Source organism: Glycine max, chromosome 1 (assembly GCF_000004515.6).
Source record: "Glycine max cultivar Williams 82 chromosome 1, Glycine_max_v4.0, whole genome shotgun sequence".
NCBI classification, from domain to species: Eukaryota; Viridiplantae; Streptophyta; class Magnoliopsida; order Fabales; family Fabaceae; genus Glycine; species Glycine max.
In genome coordinates this window covers 54,024,551-54,044,605 of record NC_016088.4, presented here as the reverse complement: position 1 = coordinate 54,044,605, position 20,055 = coordinate 54,024,551, and the positions used below count along the sequence as shown (strand labels likewise).

At 33.2% G+C, this 20,055-nt stretch overlaps 3 protein-coding genes across 5 annotated transcripts; 1 reads left to right on the top strand and 2 right to left on the bottom strand.

Annotated features, from left to right (window-relative positions):
• Positions 1-4,827: 4,827 nt before the first annotated feature.
• Positions 4,828-5,944, top strand: LOC100779292 (uncharacterized). Of its 2 annotated transcripts, none has more exons than XM_003517307.4 (4): positions 4,828-5,077; positions 5,156-5,225; positions 5,306-5,514; positions 5,618-5,944. In XM_003517307.4, the coding sequence occupies exons 1-4, from the start codon at positions 4,991-4,993 to the stop codon at positions 5,645-5,647; spliced, it is 396 nt and encodes a 131-aa protein (XP_003517355.1). In that variant the 5' UTR covers positions 4,828-4,990; the 3' UTR covers positions 5,648-5,944. The 2 variants fall into 2 exon arrangements, with proteins under 2 accessions (XP_003517355.1, XP_006573668.1); XM_006573605.3 differs by having other exon boundaries at positions 4,855-5,077; positions 5,165-5,225.
• A 3,542-nt stretch (positions 5,945-9,486) lies between these two features.
• Positions 9,487-11,542, bottom strand: LOC100778769 (galactomannan galactosyltransferase 1). The gene has a single exon (XM_003517306.5). The coding sequence runs from the start codon at positions 10,887-10,889 to the stop codon at positions 9,540-9,542; it is 1,350 nt and encodes a 449-aa protein (XP_003517354.1). The 5' UTR covers positions 10,890-11,542; the 3' UTR covers positions 9,487-9,539.
• A 4,979-nt stretch (positions 11,543-16,521) lies between these two features.
• On the bottom strand, positions 16,522-19,635 carry LOC100778227 (ADIPOR-like receptor IZH1-like). 2 transcript variants are annotated; one of them, NM_001255920.2, is given in 3 exon segments: positions 16,522-17,388; positions 17,837-18,113; positions 19,247-19,624. In NM_001255920.2, coding segments are annotated over 3 exon segments (1,143 nt in total). In that variant the 5' UTR covers positions 19,459-19,624; the 3' UTR covers positions 16,522-16,734.
• Positions 19,636-20,055: the final 420 nt, after the last annotated feature.

Sequence of the window (20,055 nt, the reverse complement as noted above, 5' to 3'; positions counted from 1 at the left end):
GGCTAATATCAAGTCCTCGTTGTCCTACGACTTGACCAATGAGTTGTACTTCCATCTTATTTACCATGTAAAGCAAAAACTAACAAAGCATGGTATAATATGTAGATGATGAAATCGCGAACAAAGTTTGATTATTAATCGCGTGTAATAGAAAATATTAAAATAAAAAATTATTTTATTAATTTTTAAATTTGGGAAGGGATTACTTTTAACTGCAAACAAATACTCAATGCACACTTACACACAGAATTATTATTATTATTATGAGAGAGAAAGAGAAGATTACGTGAATGAGTTGTTCCGACATTACAAGCGTGTGACATTTATCACAGCTCACAAAATGTCCAGCGGCATGTATATTCTAAAGTCTAAATTAATTAATGCCTAATACAGCTATTCGTTATAAAATTTAAAGCATTAAATTTGTATAAAGTTTTTGAGCGATATCAATGTTTCAGGCCCCATATGCCTTGTTGATAGTTGATACAAGGATGCAAATGAACATATAAGATTTACATGAGACTAGGTTTTAATGTACATATTTTAATTAAATTTTATATAAAATGTGTGAGTTATCATAAATTTTTTTATACGAATTTCGATTTCTGGATATAAACAAACAAAAACACTCTATATGTGCATAGGCTAATTTTCTGTCCCAAGGCTAGCGTGTGGTTAAATCAATTTATTTTAAAAAGATTAAAATATATTTTTGATTTTTAATGAATACTTAAATTTTATATTTGCTTCCTAATAATCTTTTTTTCATTAAGTCTCTATTAAAACAAAAGTTTTATTTTTAATCATTGACACTTTTTAATCCCTGTTAAATTATAAAATTTATTATTTGCTTCGTGATAAAAAATTTCATATATTATTAGTTTTTTTCAAAAGGGAATAAAAATAATAATTTTTTTTTATCAAGAATCAAATACAAAAATTTACCAATTTATAAGAGATTAAAAAAATATCAAGTACCAAAAATATTTCTTTTAACAAGGAGAAAAAAAAGAAAAAATTATTAAGTAACAAATAAAAAATTTAAATATTTATTAGAAATCACACATATTTTAGTCGAAACAAAATAATTATTTTATAGTTTAAGCCTTCTCAGTTCTCAGATAAATGCCTAAATAAAATATGAACGAAATTTCAATTTTGATTATCAGCTCTGGACGCGGAGTCATTGCATAAATAAGCATTTGAGGCTTGCGTTGTTAATCTGCCAATTGTAAAATAATTATACAAATTACTGTAAGTCTGTAAGTAATAAGTGAAGGGAGCTCCTATATCCACTTATCCTCTTTTCAATTTATTTTCTAAAAATGTTTTCTTTAAAAAAGATACATTCCTCTATCGCCGCGGCATGGTTTTGCATATTCACCATCGAACGCCGCTGATGACAACGGAGTTGAAGAGAAGGAGAAAGAACGTCACGGCGTCGGAGGAGGATGGAAATTGTTCTCAGCGTTGTAATAAGACCACAATAACAAACTCCATTTTTTGTGAAGCTTGGGTGGTAATGTGTAGTGCTGCTACTTGAAGAAAGTTCTTGCTTCTATCTATGGGTTTCTTTCTTTTATGGGATATAGTTTTTTCCGTGTGCTCGGGTCATGCAAAGTGTGGCGCATCTTGACGTGGGAGTGTTTCTAAAGAGAGAATGATGTAAGTATATTTGGGAGTGTATTTTTTTTTTTTTTTGAAAAAAAAAAGAGGGAATAAGCTAAGATGAAAACTGGATACAATAACTGCCCTAATTGAATACACATTTTGTCCCGAAGCCCTTCCCAAGCAATGAGTGTGTGTTTAGATATGTTTTTGTAGAATTGGTTTTAAATTAACATGATTATAGATAATTAATTTTAAGTAAATGTAAGTTTATTGTAACGTAATTTTTTTTGGATAATATATATTAAAAAAATTAATTTTATCACATAAAATTGTTTGAAAACTTTCATTCAAAATTGATTTTGGGTGTATAATTACCCACGTGTGTTTTAATATTCATACATATTTTTTATTTAGTCCTTTTTGTATTGTAATTTATATATATATATATATATATATATATATATATATATATATATATATATAATTTAATATTAAATAGCTTGGTTTTTCTTTACATAAAATTAATTCATTATTATCTATCTTATAAAAAATTAATCATTTAGGTTTGAAAAATAATAATTATTTACGTAATAATTTAACTTAATCCATGATTTTCAACTTCGTCTGTCATTTATTCACGGACCCCTAGAGCGTTTTAAAAGTTATTTAAAGAACACAAACAATATAACATTAACTTAATCATTACATTGTTGTAAAAGAAAAAATACTTAACCACTACAATTCACAAGTAATTATCACAATAGAGTTTCTATGTTACCCTAAGAAAATTTGAGAGTTTTGATACTGATGATTTTTTAATCAATAAAATTATCATGTTATTTGGCTTCTCATTAATTAAAGAAACTTTTGTTTTTTTTCAAATTAATCATTGATTAATTAAAATATTGCTTTTAAAAAAATAAAATTACAACTATTTTAAATTAAAAATGTAATTAAACGTAAGTTTAGAAGTTTGATCCCTAATCTTCAACATCTTATAAACCACACTAGTTCCTTTAGAGTGATTACTACGCTCAAGAGAAATAGAATTGTGAATGTATTAATTTTGTGTATATGGAACTAATCTTTGCTCACTATAAAATTTCTCATAAAATTGTGATTTCATTTCAAAAATATAATTGTATTGAAGAAAGACGAAGCTTCCGTCTCTTTTAGATGTTCTTATTAGGATTACTATTAGGCACACTTTCACTACAACTAGAACCATCAAATCTCTACTCAAGTTTAAGTTTTTCTCGACCAACCAAGATTCAAATGGAGACGAGCATGATGATGCTTTTTCATGTTCTTGTCATTTTTCTTCTCCTATCATATCGTGAATGCAAGTTACGAAGAGACAAAATCATAATTCTACTTCTCTTGAACGTAACAGCTGCTCTATAGGAATTAATTATTAAATCAATTGATTTATCGGGTGAAGGATATTAAGGTTTAGAATTTTAAACTTGTGTTTAATAAGATTTTTTTGATTTAAAATAGTTATAATTTTATTTTTTTATAAATAATGAATCGAGGACTAATTTGAAATAAATAAAAATTTCTTTAATTAATGAGAAGATAAATGACATGACAATTTTATTGGTTAAAAAATCAACAATATCAAAATCCCCTAATTTTTTGGTGATACCATAAAAACTCTCATTATCACAAATCATATTTTAAAGAAGAATAGAATTGCTGCAAAGGAAAGTTATTCATCATTAATTAGCAATTCGCAAGGGAAGAAAATTACTATCTTCAAGTTTAAATTAGCTCATGACTATCTTCTTGATAAATCATTTGAATGGCAACAACTAATTGCTATCAATAGTAGTACAAATGAACATGGGAACATGGTTGGGTTTGGTTTGAAAGGAAAGGATAAACTTGGGAAAATAACATGTCTTCAAGAGAGAATCAATTTTAATTGACACAAAAGCCACTCCCATGTAGCTTCCTTCAGATTTGGATCCGAACCACATAATCAAGTCTTCAACATAATACCAAACATCATGGTCAAAGGAAAAATCAAGTTTGACCACCATTAAACTCACATTGAAGGCATTTGGACGTGGAACCAAACATGCTCTGAGATGCTAAGTTCAACAAAAATATACAAAAAAGAGAGGTCCCATATATGGAGTGTTCCAGCGGCGATAGGCGCAGCGTTTCCATTTTTTGAAATGTTTGTGGTGCGTCAATTGTTTACAAGTCATTCTTCTAAACACATGATGAATGTTTGAAAAATTAAACTTTGAAATAAAAAGGGACATATATTAACAAAATATGGAGGAATTTAATTTTGATTTGAGGATATTTTTGAAGAAAAAAAAAGGAATAACATTAACAAGATAAGGAGGTCTAAATAATAATTGCCAACAAGAGACCACGAGGGTCCAAAGAAAGGCCCAAAATCAACAATACACATGACTTAAGCATAGACCAGGGCTACATCGCCTGCATGCTGTGGATACAGGCTGTGTGTCTTTGATTATTTGCCTGGCTACATTTCCGTGTTATTTTTGGGTCCTTGTGTGGCTACATTTCTCAATTGCTTAGCTGGGCTTCTCACGTTGGGCTGTATTCTTTTTGCTAACCTTTCTCAAGTTTGTTTGAAAGGAAAGAAAAAAAAATGAATTTTTGTTTATAAGGGTCAGTTTGGTAAAATAATAAAGTTAAATGAAAAAATGTGTAATATAGTAAAAATAACTACTAGGTTTCACAACTTTACATTTCTGTGTTTTAAATTTCGGTTGGACCAGCTAGTCCAGTATCTTGAATGTTTAACCGATTTTTAAGTTTGTTATATTTTTTACCTTGTCAATGCAGTAAGGATGTTGATGAAAATTGAGCACAGTATTATAAAAGCTTATTTACTAATAAATTAAAATTACTGGACAGTAATTAATGTATTGAAATTTAAGTTGAATTATTCTGATAATATCCGAATCTAATCCTTGACAGAAATAATTATTGATGAGAATTTATTTATCTTTTCGTCCATTTTCCATAATTAGTAAGATTTTTATCTTCTAATGAATTGGATGATTAAGAGAAAAAAAATTGAAATTATTTATTAATATTCTATATGACAAATATATTTATATAATATCTTTATAATAAGTATTTTTTGACAGAATCTTTATATAAAAAAATCTTTATAATAACTGTTTTAAAAAATAACATATATACTATATTTTATGCTGTTCAATTAGTAACCAAACACTAACGTATTATACCGTTTGAATCAGGTTTGAAAGAGCTTAAAGTATAATCTATCTGGACAATGTGTATAAAAGATGCATTTCTGTTTCAGATCCTGAGCAGAAAATTAGTAATATTGCCCTTGCACAAGTGTTAATTTTTTACGCTTACTTTCATGAACCCAGATGGCAGAAAACGAAGGTTCAACGAAGCCATCGTTAATATGCTATATCCCTCTCCCGATTCTCCTCCTCAACCACAAGTACTATCTTTCTGCCTTTCCTTCTTCAACTTTGTTTTTTTTTAATTCGATGGTTAATATAATGTTATCATCGTCTAGCGCGAACAGGAGTTGGAACCTGTGGAAGCAGCTTTTATCGACGACGGGTCTGGTTCTGACATCATTTCAGGTACGATTTTGGACAGCAAGGAGCATACTTTAACAATCGCAAAAATTGAAACAATTTCGGTATTTGCGTTGAAAATGCAGACAATTTGGACGATTGCGACAACAACGCCTCCACGAGCGGCAACGAAGAACATGATGACTCTGAGACGACGGAGAAGCTCACAAGGGTTCAACGAAAGAAAATCCGTAAGAAGAAGCTGAATGAAGAAGCCATTCATCGCGGAAAACTAATTGGGCCGTTGTTGCCACCTCCGATGCTCCAGCTGTTCGATCAAATGCTCCTGAAGAAGGTTCTGTTCTGGAACTGAAGAACACGTTGAATATCCCTTATTTGTTATGTTATTTATCCAAAACTAATTTATGGCCACGTTATGTATGTTGTTGTCTCTGAAGGTTATGCCACGCACAACTTTGTTTAGGTGATGATGTGGCGGCTTGTGCTAAATCAGTGAAAGTGAAGCAACGGAGAATGGCAAAAAGGCTCGCCAAAGAAAAGCAAAATGCCACTACTTCGGAGAACGCCAATCAAAGTTCCACTGTAGATATCAAAGAAACCCATTTATAAGTATATGCCGGCAACAATCACAAAATAGAGCATGCAATTTATCAGATTACAGTTCAGCGTTTACCTCGTGATTTGATTGTTTGAAGTAGTTTAGATTGGATGGATGTATTAAAACGATTATGCGTATTGTTAACTCTAGAAATTTTCTTGGTTAACGACATGACTATGTGATTGCGAGTTTCTTCAGAATTTCATTTATTTTCCCCCCAATTTATATGGGGAATGTATAAATTAGATGACGAGAGGAGTATGGAAAAGGAGGAGGACGAAGTGGTATACCCATTTAATGGATTCGCACTTGACAGTGTTTCTCGCCACTAGCTCTAGGGGATGAAAATTGAAAAATCCTGTAATGCTAGTTCCTTAAAGTAACCTGAGCATTCTTTATGACATGCAGTTTCTTGACTCCTATGGTATTAATTATTAATTATTAAGTTGTAAACCTCATTTTTTTTCATCTTCGCACTTCCATGTTGCGCAGTTTCTCTCAATTTTTCATTCTCACTTTTTTTCATCTCCATGTCATGTACTGACTAATCAATTACTGAAATCCTAGAGAATGTTTTGAACGGACCTCAATGGATTTGAGATGCTAATATAATGTCACACCCCTACACTATTAGGGATGACAAAATGAATCAACCCAACTCCACTTAGATAAACCAACTTTCAATTCGCTAAAAATTTGGTTGGGTTAAGTTGAATCTATTTTGATAGCGGGTTGAAAATCTCATTCTAACCCAATCGTAATCGTAAGTGACTTGCATGTTGGACTGGATTGATCTGCTGTAATTTATAAAAAAGAAAGATAGGTAATAGAAGAGTAACTATGGATTAATCTACGTACAAAACATAAATCTTCAAAAAATGGATTCAAACCAAACACACTTTGATCAGGTTAAATGGACCAATTTCAATGGATTCAATTCACTTTATCATCCCTCTCTGCTGCAACAATTAGTGTAGAACCACCTCACACCGTAAATGAATTATTGCCTATTTATTTAAATTCCACCCATTGGAAATTTGGGGACTTAGATTATGTGGTCAAAATTAACTAAAAAGTTAGTTGTAAGTTGAAAAGTTAGTTAGTAGTTGGAACCTAAAAAGCTAGTTTATTAAATTATAAGATTATGTTCGACAAAACGAGTTAAAAAGCTAGTTGGAAGCTAGAAAGTTAACTGAAAGCCAAAAAAATAATTTATTAAATTATAAGTGTTCAATAAAATTAGCTGTTAAAATAGCTGAAAAATATAAAATGACTTAAAGATAATAAAATCATGATTTACTTGAAAATGGTAACTAGAATAAAAATGAAAAAAAAATAAAGTTAGAAACTAGTATTTTAAAAAATATTATTTCAAGTAGTATTTCAAAAAATGTTAGAGACTACTAAGAAGTTACTAAAAAAACTTATTTACCGAACAATCAAATGATTTTTTTGCTAGTAAAAAAGGTGTAAGGTAAAGCTAGTTATTGAAATAGCTGAAAACTGTAAAATAACATAAAAATGATAAAATCATGATTTATTAAAAAAAGATAATAAGGAAATTAAATAAATGTATTCATGATAAAAATGGAAGAAAATATAAAAATTTAAAAGTTAGAAGCTAGTGTTTTAAAAATTATTACTTCAAGTAGTATTTCAAAAAAAAGAATGCTAAAAGCTACTAAGAAGTTACTAAAAGATCTTGTTTACCGAACAATTAAATAAGCTGTTCAACTAGTAAAAATAACTAAAAATGAGCTGAAATGCTTTGTCAAACATAGTCTATGTGTTCGGTAAAATTAACTATTAAAATAGCTGAAAAGTATAAAATGACATAAAAATAATAAAATCATAATTTATTAAAAAAATAAAGAAATTGAATAAATATATTATAGATGAAAATAAAAAATATAAAAAAACTAAAAACTAAAAATTAATGTATTAAAAAATACTACTTTAAATAATCGTTAAAAACTATTAAGTTAGTATAAACTCATATCGGAATGCACGTCACAACTCACATGTACACCACAAGTTTATTGAGCCATCTTAATGTTGGGTACACTAGAACATTTGTCATAACAACGTCATAAAGCTTAACCCTGCTATTTTGCTATGCTTCTATACATGTAACATTTCCAGCCAGGAGAGGTAAAAAAACAAACAAAGGGTAGGTAGATGCAACTAGAATGGGCGAAGGTATCTGTTTACTGTAGCAAGTAACGTATTAACATGTCTTAATGTTGGGTATGCTACTATGTGAGCATGACCCCACAAGAAGCCCGATGATAATACAGGTCCATGATGGTTCTGTACGCAACCACATGCTTCATCTATCCATCTTAAATAGTGGGCCTATCCAAACTCAGCGGGTCATTCACACTGCAGGTCCAAAATAATGCATTTATTAGATCCACGATAAAATGTTTCCGCAACGAACAACAAAACAAGGTATGGTCGTTAGAGAATCTTGGCAGCATATATATAATGTTAAGATTTTATTTTTTCTTATCTTTTCTTTTTAATCATCTTCCTCACTTCAAATATCTCAAAATTTATAAAAGAGAAATTATATCACTGCGTATGCGCGGACTTGTGCAAATTATCAGTAACAAGTAAACAAGTTAGTTAGCCTGCCATATGGAAAGTGCTCTTTCAAGTTTTAGCCAATCCCATGATTGTCAGAACCAATACTGCAGGAAATAATAATAATAACAATAAACATGCTTGGGTTTGGGTAGATTGACTTTCGTGGATTCAAATAATTTGAAGATCATGGTGGTTGAGCGACAATCAACAAGGTATCTGCGCCCCCTAACCGCATGTTGTAATAATATAAGGTATCATTTCATTCAATTACCCGAAAGCATATAATACTGAAATCGTGTCAGTGTGCACAAATCACACTTCCTTCATCTGTTCAGCGGTTCCTATTCGTCTTTATTGACATTTTCGCTACTGTTTTGTTATGGTAAGTGTAAAATCATGGTGAGTTCACCATAAAAATAACTATTTATTGTTTAAAAAATCACGGTGAATTCAACCTATCACCAATACAAGCACACTCAGTAACAGTGAATGTTTGCATCATAGCGACACCTCCTTAGGGCACACCTTATAAAACTCTGAATAGTAATACACTTTTTTTTTTATATCCATAGTAACACACTTTTTAAATTCAAAGCTTTGGTTCAATGATTCCAATTAGCGCTAAGACTACTTTTATTTCAAATATAATTTCAATCATAAATGTTGTTTAGTAACGAAAAAGTTAGGCCTAATGTATCTAAAAAAAAGAAGTTTGGTCAAAATCGTGATACAAAACGCTACTATCTTAATTTCCAACAATGACGAATTATTAAATTGTATTACAAAATATACTAACTTGGGTACTTTTATTGTTTTAAATTAAAATTAATATTTTATATCAAACATTCATATTTTTTTCAAAGTTACTCATGAAGTAAATACACTAGTAAAACTTGTAGATATATAGAGGATTTCACTTGATGCTTTTAGCGGTGGTTTGAGAGGGGATATTTGAGCATGCTCCATTTTGAATTAGGGAAAACATGTTGTGATTTTCAAGGCATTCAGCAAGAGATAAAAAAGAAGAATTGTTTAGTAAAAAAACAAGGCAGGCATTTAGGGATTGGGGTAGAATGAAATTATCCCTCCAAACCCCTCCAGTGCAGGAGAAAAGATACCTTAAACTGGGAATAAAATATTATAGATAGGGAATCTGAGTGGACATTGGTGAATCAATGACGGGGATAATCAAAAGGGAGAGGGGAAACGGCGTTATCCAGTAGACTGTAACCAAATTTACGCATGACTTGGTTATCGGCAAAATTGAGAGCATTGTGCATTGCGTTCCAGCAATCATGGGCTGAATACATGGCATTATACTTTCCACTACAAGGTTGACAGCCGGTGAAGTGCGTAATGAAGGGTCTCCTCCAACTCCCTTTAGCGTTCCCAGCATCCTTCAAATACTCTTCCCTCATCTCCCCGTATGTTTCACTCACCTTCTCCGCGTGACGCCTCCTTAACCTCTGCACCCCTTTTTCCATCTCCTTGTATTTTTCCGTTATGTTCTTGAACGTTCCCTGAATTTCTTCCCAGTACCCTTCGAAGTAGTACTCGCTCTCTAGGTAAATCCTCTCCGCCCATTTATCCTTCTCCATGGCGATTAAGTATGCCAGGCCCGTCTGATCGTCTGACTCCGGGAAGAACTTGTCCTTGAAAGTTGACCTCAGCGTCTGGCCCCACTTTTCGTAATTGGGGCTCTGTGGGCCCATGCTGGCCCACGCTTCCATGAAGTCCAACGACCACTGGCAGTTCCTGATGAGGAACACGCCGGCGTTGAGGCCCGTCCAGCTCCGCTTCTCGTGTATGAGGTGGGCCCAGCCGTGAACCACGAGATTGTGCTCCCTGTAACGCTCAAGGGGGAGCTTGAACTCCATGTCGGTGAACAGCGCGTCCGAGTCAACCCACCAGATCCACTCGGCCTCCGGGTGGGCCACCATCGCGGCCCGCACCGCTGGGTACTTTGCCCAGTACGCGAACATCTTCGGTTCCAACAGCGCGTTGTTGTAGAAAATGTCGCACCCGTGGAGCCGACAGTAGTCCACTTTGTTTTTAAAGAACCGCAGGAGAAGGTGGTCGCCTGTAGGGTTCCGGCACGGCTTCGGCTGAGAACCGGTCACCATGAAAACCCTTTCTCTCGCTCCGGCGGCGAAGGAAGGGTGGAGTTTCAGCCACTCCTCGCGCTTCTCGTCCCAGTTGCGAACTTTCTTGTCCATGGTGTAACCCATTTGCGGGTCGTCGTAGAATGTTCTGTCGGGTGGGTCGAAGTTGAAATCGGGAGCGATGTGGTGCGAAGCGGCGTCGTTTTTTGAAAGAGATTCGAAGTTGGGGGTGTCGTTAGGGATGGTGGTGGTGAAGGAGGAGAAACCCCAGACGAGGATGAGAGCGGAGAATGCTCCTCCGAGGAAGAGACATCCATCGGAGAGAAATAAAGAGGAGCTTTTGTTTCTGTGGGGCTTCGCCATCATCATGGGAGACTTGTTGTTGTTGTGGTAGTGATTGGAGAGTTCAGATTTAACCATGTTAAGAAGAAAACGTGGAAGCGGTGCTGGCTTTGTTTGCTGGTGTCTTTCGGCCTAAGTGTCGCTCGTCGGATTGCGCAGAATTCTGGCCATTTTTTTTTACAAATTAGAAGAGGTGAGGCTCAAGGCAGAAAGAAAGAGTAACGCATAAACATCTCAAATTGCTGAGATTCTAACGTTGGAAACTCTAGAGGGGCTATCTTGATGCGCATTGTTGTTTATATCAAAGAAGGGACAGCACCATCTACGTTACGAACTGGGGAAAAGAATAAAAACACTTGATTTCGGGCTTTTAGACTTGGGGTTTTATAATAAAAAATTATAATTAAATAACTTATTTTAACATTATTTCCCAGATTGTGTTTTGCTTTATTTAATTTAATGTGAGGCATTTAGTTTGTTATTCTGTCTTTTTTTAATATAAAAAACAATTCAGAAACTTGACTTTCTAATTATTCTTTACTGATGAAACTGTTTCAATATTCAAGCATGGACAGTGATGGATGATGAAAGAAAAGATAGGAAGACCATGTGAAGGGGCAACTTTGAAATCATGTACACTACTAATTTGGCTAAAACGTTGCATGATTTTATCGATAAATGTCGTGATTGAAGCTGCTGACTTGAAAAGAGACTATGGGATTGGAAAGCCATTTTACCCAAGCCAAGTATATATGGCACAGGAAGAAGCTAGAAAGAATTGTGGCACCGACTCATGTAAAATCAGAAAATGCAATTAATAGAAAAATTCTATAACTTGTTTCTTTCTTTATATGCTCAATTAATCTTTCATCATTAATTTGATAGTAGTAACTTAAAATCATTCTTTTGATGAAGAAAGATACTATAAAACTATACTTTTACATTATTTATTTCGCCATATCGCTCTGCTGCTGATATTTCAAAGGGAATTACCGAAGTAGGGTAGACTTACATTTACTTTCTTTCGTTGCAATTCACATGCCTTTCATGCTTTTATAGACGTGTAATGTGACCGACAGTTGGCCCAGCCAAACCCCTTCAAGTTCATTTCAACTTTCCCTGTCCCAGTATTCCTCACTCTCTAACCACCGCACTGTCAAATGTATTCACAAAGAAAAGTGCATAAATTATCTAGTATTATTTTCAATTTTGTACAGTTTTCAATATAATTATCACCTGTAAAGTAATAAAGTATTTTATAAAAAATAAATTCAATAGTATTGGAATTTTTTATTCCATTAATGAATGTGATATAAGATTATAAGATAAATATATTAATTATTTATTATTAATGAGTTTATTTCATGTGATCAAATTAAGTTAGTTTATTTGAGAATTAAATAATATAATATGAATTTAAATGAATAGAAGTGAATTCATTATGGAATAATAAAAATCATATTAGGTTATTGTTGTAAAAAGACTTTCTAATATATCGAATGTTACACATAATTTTTTCATCCCGTCTAAAAAATTATTAAAGTCTCAATAAAAAATAAAAATAATTTTGTTAAGAAAAAATCATAATATTATTATTCGTGATCAAGATGGATAGTCAGAAAGATCTTATAACAAATGTTAAAAAATTATTAGATCAAAAACCAACTACAAATTCATATATTTTATCTAATCCTTAATAATTAAACATTTTATAGATCCTAAAATTTTATATATATTATTCTAGATTATAAACCCATGAATTTTTAATTTTTACATAAAAGAAATAAACATTAGAGATATTCTAACGAATAGAGCAATATTTTGGAATCTATCCTAACTTTTCATAAAGCTGATCCCGTAAACTAATCAAGTTACTCGATAATTTGTGGATCTTTCGGCTCCTCCCTTTTGAAAGCTTCAACAACATAATATAGTGTGATGAAAAGAGAAAAAGACCAGTAAAACGGTGCCAAATTTATCATATACTCAAGTTATGTGATGAGCAAGAATGTTTACTGGTTATGTACCTATACAGCATAAACGTTTTGCTGCACTGCTCCGTATCTTCAACGAGTAAAATAACTAATAAGAATATAAATGATCATCAACGTGAAATTGTTTTCGTCGGTTTTCTCTTTTTGTTTACCATGCAAGTTAGGGGGGAACAAAATTTAAATCTTTTCAGAATTCTGAGTGGGATGAAATCAACTATTAACCTGTGGTCCAAGTATTTCCAATCAATTAATTCATGAATTTCTGCTCTGGGCAAGACTGTTAGTTATTTAATTGACTCCTTACTGTTGAAGAGATTGATCTCTCAAGTCGTCACATGTGTGATTCCAGAGTCAATTGGACTAAAAGATCTAGTTATAAAATTAACCAAGGTGTTCACCACACACTCATCTAAACCAACATGTCGTGTGTCGTAAATAGTTTAAAATACCAAAGAGGTGGCTGAAAGTGATGTTGTGACTCCGGGACCTTAAATTTAAGAGTTAATTAGACTTACGGTTATGTTACGGCCATTGCCGTTTAATGTTGACCGGTTACAGTTGAAACAGTACACTTTCACATGTTGATGCGGTTGCAGCAGGGGAATTTGCAATATAATTTTCACTGCGAGATCAAATTATAAAAGAGATGTAACCAAAAAAATTATGAGAGTTATATTCGGTATAATTTTTTTTGTGATGCTGCAAGTTTATCTTTTGTGATGCCATTAATAACTAGATGCCTCCGGAATTTCGCCAAGACTTAAACTTTTACAAGGCAACAATAATTTTTATACAAAAAGATAGAATCAATGCCAAAAAAAGTTGTGCAGAAAGTGGTAGACTATCCTGGAAAACTAGCAGGAAGAGCAATTCATATATCTGGATGCCGCGATATAACAGATGGACCATAGTCAAGAAATGTCTAATTGCTTACATATATATAGAAACCACTAAATATAAACTTAAGATGCATGTGTATTAATGAATCCACCGCGTTAGGCTTAAAGTGCATAAATACAGATCTTATTGTTGTCGCTTCTCAGTGAGGTCCAAAACAAGTAAACGGTGACGCGGTTGCCTTCAACTTGAGGGAGACTGTGCTGCATTTCAGTAATTGCATTTTTCTTTCCCATTCCTTTTAATGGAAAGAATGTACCTATGTGGTGGCTGAGAGTCAAAATGTTTGACACGTAACAGTTTATAGGCCGACTAAATGACTTTTATGCATAAGTATTGCCTTCATTCAATCATGCACTAATTAAAGTCCCCCTTAAAGCCCTTTTATGCGCTTTTCAAGGACCCATAACAAAATTAACAAATGAGAATATAGGCTAAGGGACAAAATAATTAATGCTTAATCATTAATTGCTTAATAAATTCAATCCTTACCAAAATTACACAAATGAAAATAGGGGGCTTTGTTTAATTTCAAAACACATTTTTCTATAGAAACTGGTAAGAAAATCATCTTATTTTCATTTTATATTTTATTTAGGCTTTCATTCTTGTTAAATGAAAATATATGTTTTAGAAGATAAAGTGTGACTATAGTAATTAATTAGAAAAATAATAAGTAAAATTTTGATAAAATACATTCACATTTATAATTGTCCGCATTAGAGTACCTTACCTACTTAGAAGTTCTAAAGCTAGATTGGACTCCCGAAACCTTAGTGAACCTTACTCATGTGTGACCTAGTGTGGTGGTGATAACCCCACACTTATTTATATTTGGGTTTCCTATTGGTATGCCTAGTTGTCCTCTGTGGTATATGTTTTTACACCATTGTTATGCCTTAGAAGAACATGGAAGACAACATACAAATTAGAAAGACATGTGCTTCTCTGCGTTAAGATAGGCAAAATAAGCTATGAATAATCTTAAAACAAAAATGACACTAGCAAACTAAATATTTTGTAACCAATTTTGTATGAGACATAACTAACATGGGCTAAATATAATGTTTGAAAATCTCCTAAAATAAAAGTATATTCTAAAGAATAAATTGAAAATTAGAGTTTATGTAAAAACTAAATACAAGAACTAGGCAAAATGAAGCTCATAAAATGTTGGCTTAATTATATTTTTAGTCCCAAAATTAAATTTACTTTTTTTAGTCCTTGAATTTCAAGGATTGTTCTTTTTAGTGTCTCTCCATAGTGTGTAAGAAAAAAGGAATTATGGATTCTTAATTTGACATTTTTTACCACTAGAATTTAACTTTGACCTAAATATATTATTGTTGTTGTCTTGGTGAAAACAAGCTTTATGCAAGTAAAAACAAAAGTCCCTCCAAAACGAAAACAAATTTGCTGAGGAATTTAACCTCGACATTATATGAGCCACGTGACTTTGTCCAATATTTACCTATTGAATTATGAAAAAAAAATTGTGATGCACAGTGTTTGTTTCTTTGTTTTAATAAGATTATGGTGTCAATTATGATTGATTATCTTTTATTCGTACATAATAATGGCCCATCAGTGGGCCATGAAGTTGTGGTCCATGTACGTGCCTATACTTGAGACATTTGTTTTCTACTCTCTTATTGTATCTTGTATCTTTTCATAGTCCATCTTGAAATGTAAATTTTTATTTTGAAATAGACTTTTTAAAATATAATGAAAGATGCAAAATACAATAATAGAAATGCAGGATGTAATAGCCTATACTTGAACATCCTATCCAGCCACCAAATCTACTTCTGATGGGCCATCATGGCCCATAGTACCAGTGAAATGTTGACCGAAAAAGAGTCCATCTTTCGATTTACTTTGTGAGGAGCGTAAAGTGCAAATGCATTAATCACCACACAAGGATGAGCATTAAGAAGAAGAAGAAAAACATAGCTGTCGATTCTTAATTGGAGATTTTCATAACAGTTAGGCAAATAAATAAGCAATTTTCCACAGCTTTTGTCCTACATCATTATGTTTCAATTGGATTTTTATTTATTCCTTTCACAAACGGCAGTAAAATTTTGTAAAATCTTTCGCCGCTAGTATATTGCTTACCTGTAGCTTGGAGTAATGCTATGATGATACTTGTAGAGAAAAAAAATATGATAAAATATATTTTTTTATTTAGAAAAAAGGAGACAATTTTGTTGAAGTCAGAAACATTTACAATATTGGTGAAGTTATTTCTATTAGCGAGAACTTTTTTCATATATCATACTCAAATATCAAGTATCATTTTTGGACGAAAAAAAATATGCCTCACTTCAATCAACTAGTAGGTACAGAAAACATAATTTCATCCTCAAACGCCAGTGAAATGTAACCAAACTTGAATGAAAATAATGCCATAACACAACTGGAATTTGTGCCAAAACAAATTAATTGAAAAAACAACTAGAACGCTTCTTTTTTTCTTTTTTGCATTTTTTTAAAAGTTAGAAGTTTATTTTCAATTTCTTTTTAACTGTACTTTTCACCTCCATGTATCAAATTAAGTATAGCAAAATTTAACATAATTTGTATAATTGTTTACATCCAATTTAATAGTTAATGAAGTGGAGCTAAATTTGGATAAAGTCCACATGATTTTTCATTAAAAATAAAAAGTCTAAAAGACACAATTTTGTTGCAGGAATGAGAGGGCAATCCATGGGACTGTAATCTTAAGAACTGAAAAGCCACTTCGGCTTCCAAAATAGTATCCCCACTTCCGGAGCAAATAACACAACTTGAATAGCGCAGGCAGAAGAAAAATGTTTCTAGTATGTCACGGTAGACCAAATGAAATTTTTATTGCTGACTAGTGATTTGTGCTAAGGGTTCTAAGTGTGTACATAATCCCTATGGCTGCAGAAACATCCCCTGCTGGAATCACAAATTCACACCAGTTAGAGGAGTGTATACTAACACATACTAGTTACATAACAGCAGAGTATTCAACCACTGTTTGCTCATAGATGCATATTAAATCAACAACCTTGAAGGTCACGCCACCTGAGATAAACTAACCCTGCCCGATAATGAGCGTATGCCCCCGCCACCACCAATATATGAAACAATTGGTGACTGTGTCCGGCAATGTCAAATTTCCCGGGCATCCATCGTTCTGGAATCCTAGTGGCATAAACCAATGCTCCAATTCCATAGAGAACACCCATCAGAATCTCGTAAGCAGTTGTGTGAAACACTTCTGGCTGGCCCCAGAATAGATAAAGCTTGTGCAGAATAGGTGCTGCACCAGACAAACCCATTCCAAAGAAGAGAGATGCTCGGATGGTGCGGAATTCTGGATTTTGGAACACTGGGAGAAGAGAAAACAAGATGGTTGCGATGCCCAATACAGTGATAAATCCCAAGTATAGGTTACAGAAAAATGGGTCACACATAAAAGAGTAATATACTGGAGGATAGAAAGAGGTAGATATCAGGGCTGCAATTCCAGCATAGTCGAGCCTGAGCATAATGTATGCCATGCGTGCAGAGTGACAAGAGAGGAGATGGCAAATACTGCTAGCTAGCAAGCAAAACATGGCACCCCCTAAAAATGCGAAAAAAGGCCACCTCGTAATTGGTCTAATCATAAGTGGTGCTATTATGTTCGCCAGGTCATCTTTTACACTAAGCTGCACATAATCAACAAAGAAATAAGCAATGTTGCATTGGCTTCCAAAACCTAGTCAATCATCAATATAAACATAGCTGGTAAGAAAAAATGGTGCAGCAAAACTTTCCTATGGAGAAACAAAAGAAACATCGCAACAGGGAGTTTTGGAAGAATTAGCATCTTCAATCCATCATTCAGTATTTTTCCTCTAAAAAGTCTAACTCTAGGATTTTTATTTTTATTTTATGAAATTTCCCCAACCATATGATTAAAAATTGTACTCTGGCATATTGGTTATTAATCATTATTGTGGATACCTATAAAAAGGAATTTATCTTTAAGTAAGCAAAAACATTGTTATACCGTACTGATATATCAACCAGAGAGCTAGTTTAACACCTCACTGCCTCTCCAGCCACAAAGGAAATAAGAGACTTGAAACAAGTATTCAGTTGTAAAGCAATTACCAGAACACATGCATCAGTATGATTGCTACTGGAAAATCTTACTGGCAAACAATTGTACAGATATTCTTTAATATGCCAACTTGAGATTTCATCCCTGAGTCTGTGCAAATCAGGCATGGAAGGGAGACACGTCAAGATTTCTGATTGTAATTTGTGCAGGTCGGCCTTCTTGAGCATGTCAGGAAAATGCTGTAGCGAATTAAGATCTACAACCTTCGGAATTTTCATGGCAGTGTATATGGTCAATGCCAGAAATATGAAGAACCCGATCAAATGCCTTCAAGCAATAACATTTTGTCATTTAATGATTGAGAACAATAAAATTAGGAAGTAAATAAAAAGCATATTTCCTTGATCCAATTAAGCATGGTCAGTTATGCCATTCTAGTGGCATATCCTTACAGAAGAGACAAAGAACGAAAAAAAATATATAAAATCAAAATCTATAAAGCAATAGACATATTATTTAACTCCATCAAATGAGGGACAGGGGACAGACAAGAAAAACGAAACAGATAGAGAAAAGACAGAGATAACTGAAAATTATTCACTTATAGACAACCTTGATCTAAAACTTTTTTTTGAAGGTTTGACAGATTTATTTACATGATATACCCTTCTCAAAACGAAGAGCAAATAAGTGGTTGAATATAAAAGGGACATGATTGATATTTATGGTCTGTGAACCGTTGATCATGGGTTCTGATTGCAAAAGCTGTCTTTCTCCTCACAAGGCTAAGAAGGGTGAGAGCCATGCGCATTAAGCTTCCTTCTTATAAAACAGTCAAAATTGAACTATGCTCTTCCAGTCATAGTCCCTTACTTCATTGATGATCACTAATAGTGCTTATTTGCGCCAGAACCATATCAGAAACCAAAGCTGACTGGTGACTATGACTTGCTGGCTGCACATTCTCCTTATTTGTTCTTCATTTACCTTTATATAAATGTCTAGCTATCACTGTCTGAAAGGTAATTACAACGTAGATACTGTAACCTTTTTCTCTCTTGAGGGAAAATGAACCAGAGTTATAGTAATTATATTCATCCATCTACTTCCTCTCCTATATCACTTCCAGGTTCCACCCTATTTTTTTTCATCTCTCTCATTTCTCATCACATATCTATCTTTCTTTATGTTCTCTCTCTATCTCCCTTTTTCCTTCCACCCATATAATTCATCATTTTCCTATAAAATAATGGATTATTTATATGATGTCGTGATATTATCCAGCAACACAGATCCCCAGAACGAAAACAAAAGCAGAAGCAGCGCATATAGAAAACTAAGAATAAGAAATCCTGTGAATTGAGTTTGAAACTAGAAAATTCCCACTCCCCAGAAAGACAACAAATTGGCGAATAAAACAGTAAACAAGAAGCGCAAGGTGATGAAATGCAAAGGCTTACGTCCAAACGTTGAGGGTTTCGTTGTGGATGGTGAAAGCGCTCAACAAAACCTGCTTGATTGGCCATTCGGATCGATAGTGAGCGAGAATGTACTCGTTGTCTCTCAAATAACCGGGCAAGGAGTGGTACTCCACCAGCTGGTACTTCACCTTCTTCCACAGCCTCCTCCCTTTCCTTTCGTTCTCCATCAAACTCAATTCCTCACCACCCATCCTCTGTGAAATTTAATATTGGAAGAAGAAGAAGGAGGAGGTAGCGATAATTGGAATGGAAGAAAAACAAAAATGTTGCGGGGAAATCTAACGAAGGTGGATGAAGAAATCATAAACGATTAGGAATAGGAAGATTCTTCAACGTGATGCCAAGATGCCAACCAGTAGCGACAGCGTTTCCGGTAAAAATTAAATACTTAATTACCTCCAAAAATATCTTCACATTTTATTATTATTATTATTAAATAAATACTTTTGCCGTTTTTTTGGTTATTTACTTTGTTGATCTAAAACATTTCTCTCTTCCTTTTTTTCACATGCTTCTTTGGTGAGGGAAGGGAAGTGTACACGTTTCACTAATTACTATTGATGATGCTTTTAAAGGACCCCAATAGTTTTTCTTTGGTACATCTCTATCTCTTTTTGGTAAATGGAGTGTACATTTTCTTGGGTACATCGATTCACCAATTATTATTATTAGGGATGTAAGTTAGCTAAGTCGATGAATAATTGAAATTTTGGTTTGATTTGTGGGAAAAGAAATAGGTGATTGGAATTTGACTTTTTTATTTTATGCGTATTTCACTTATTTATCTA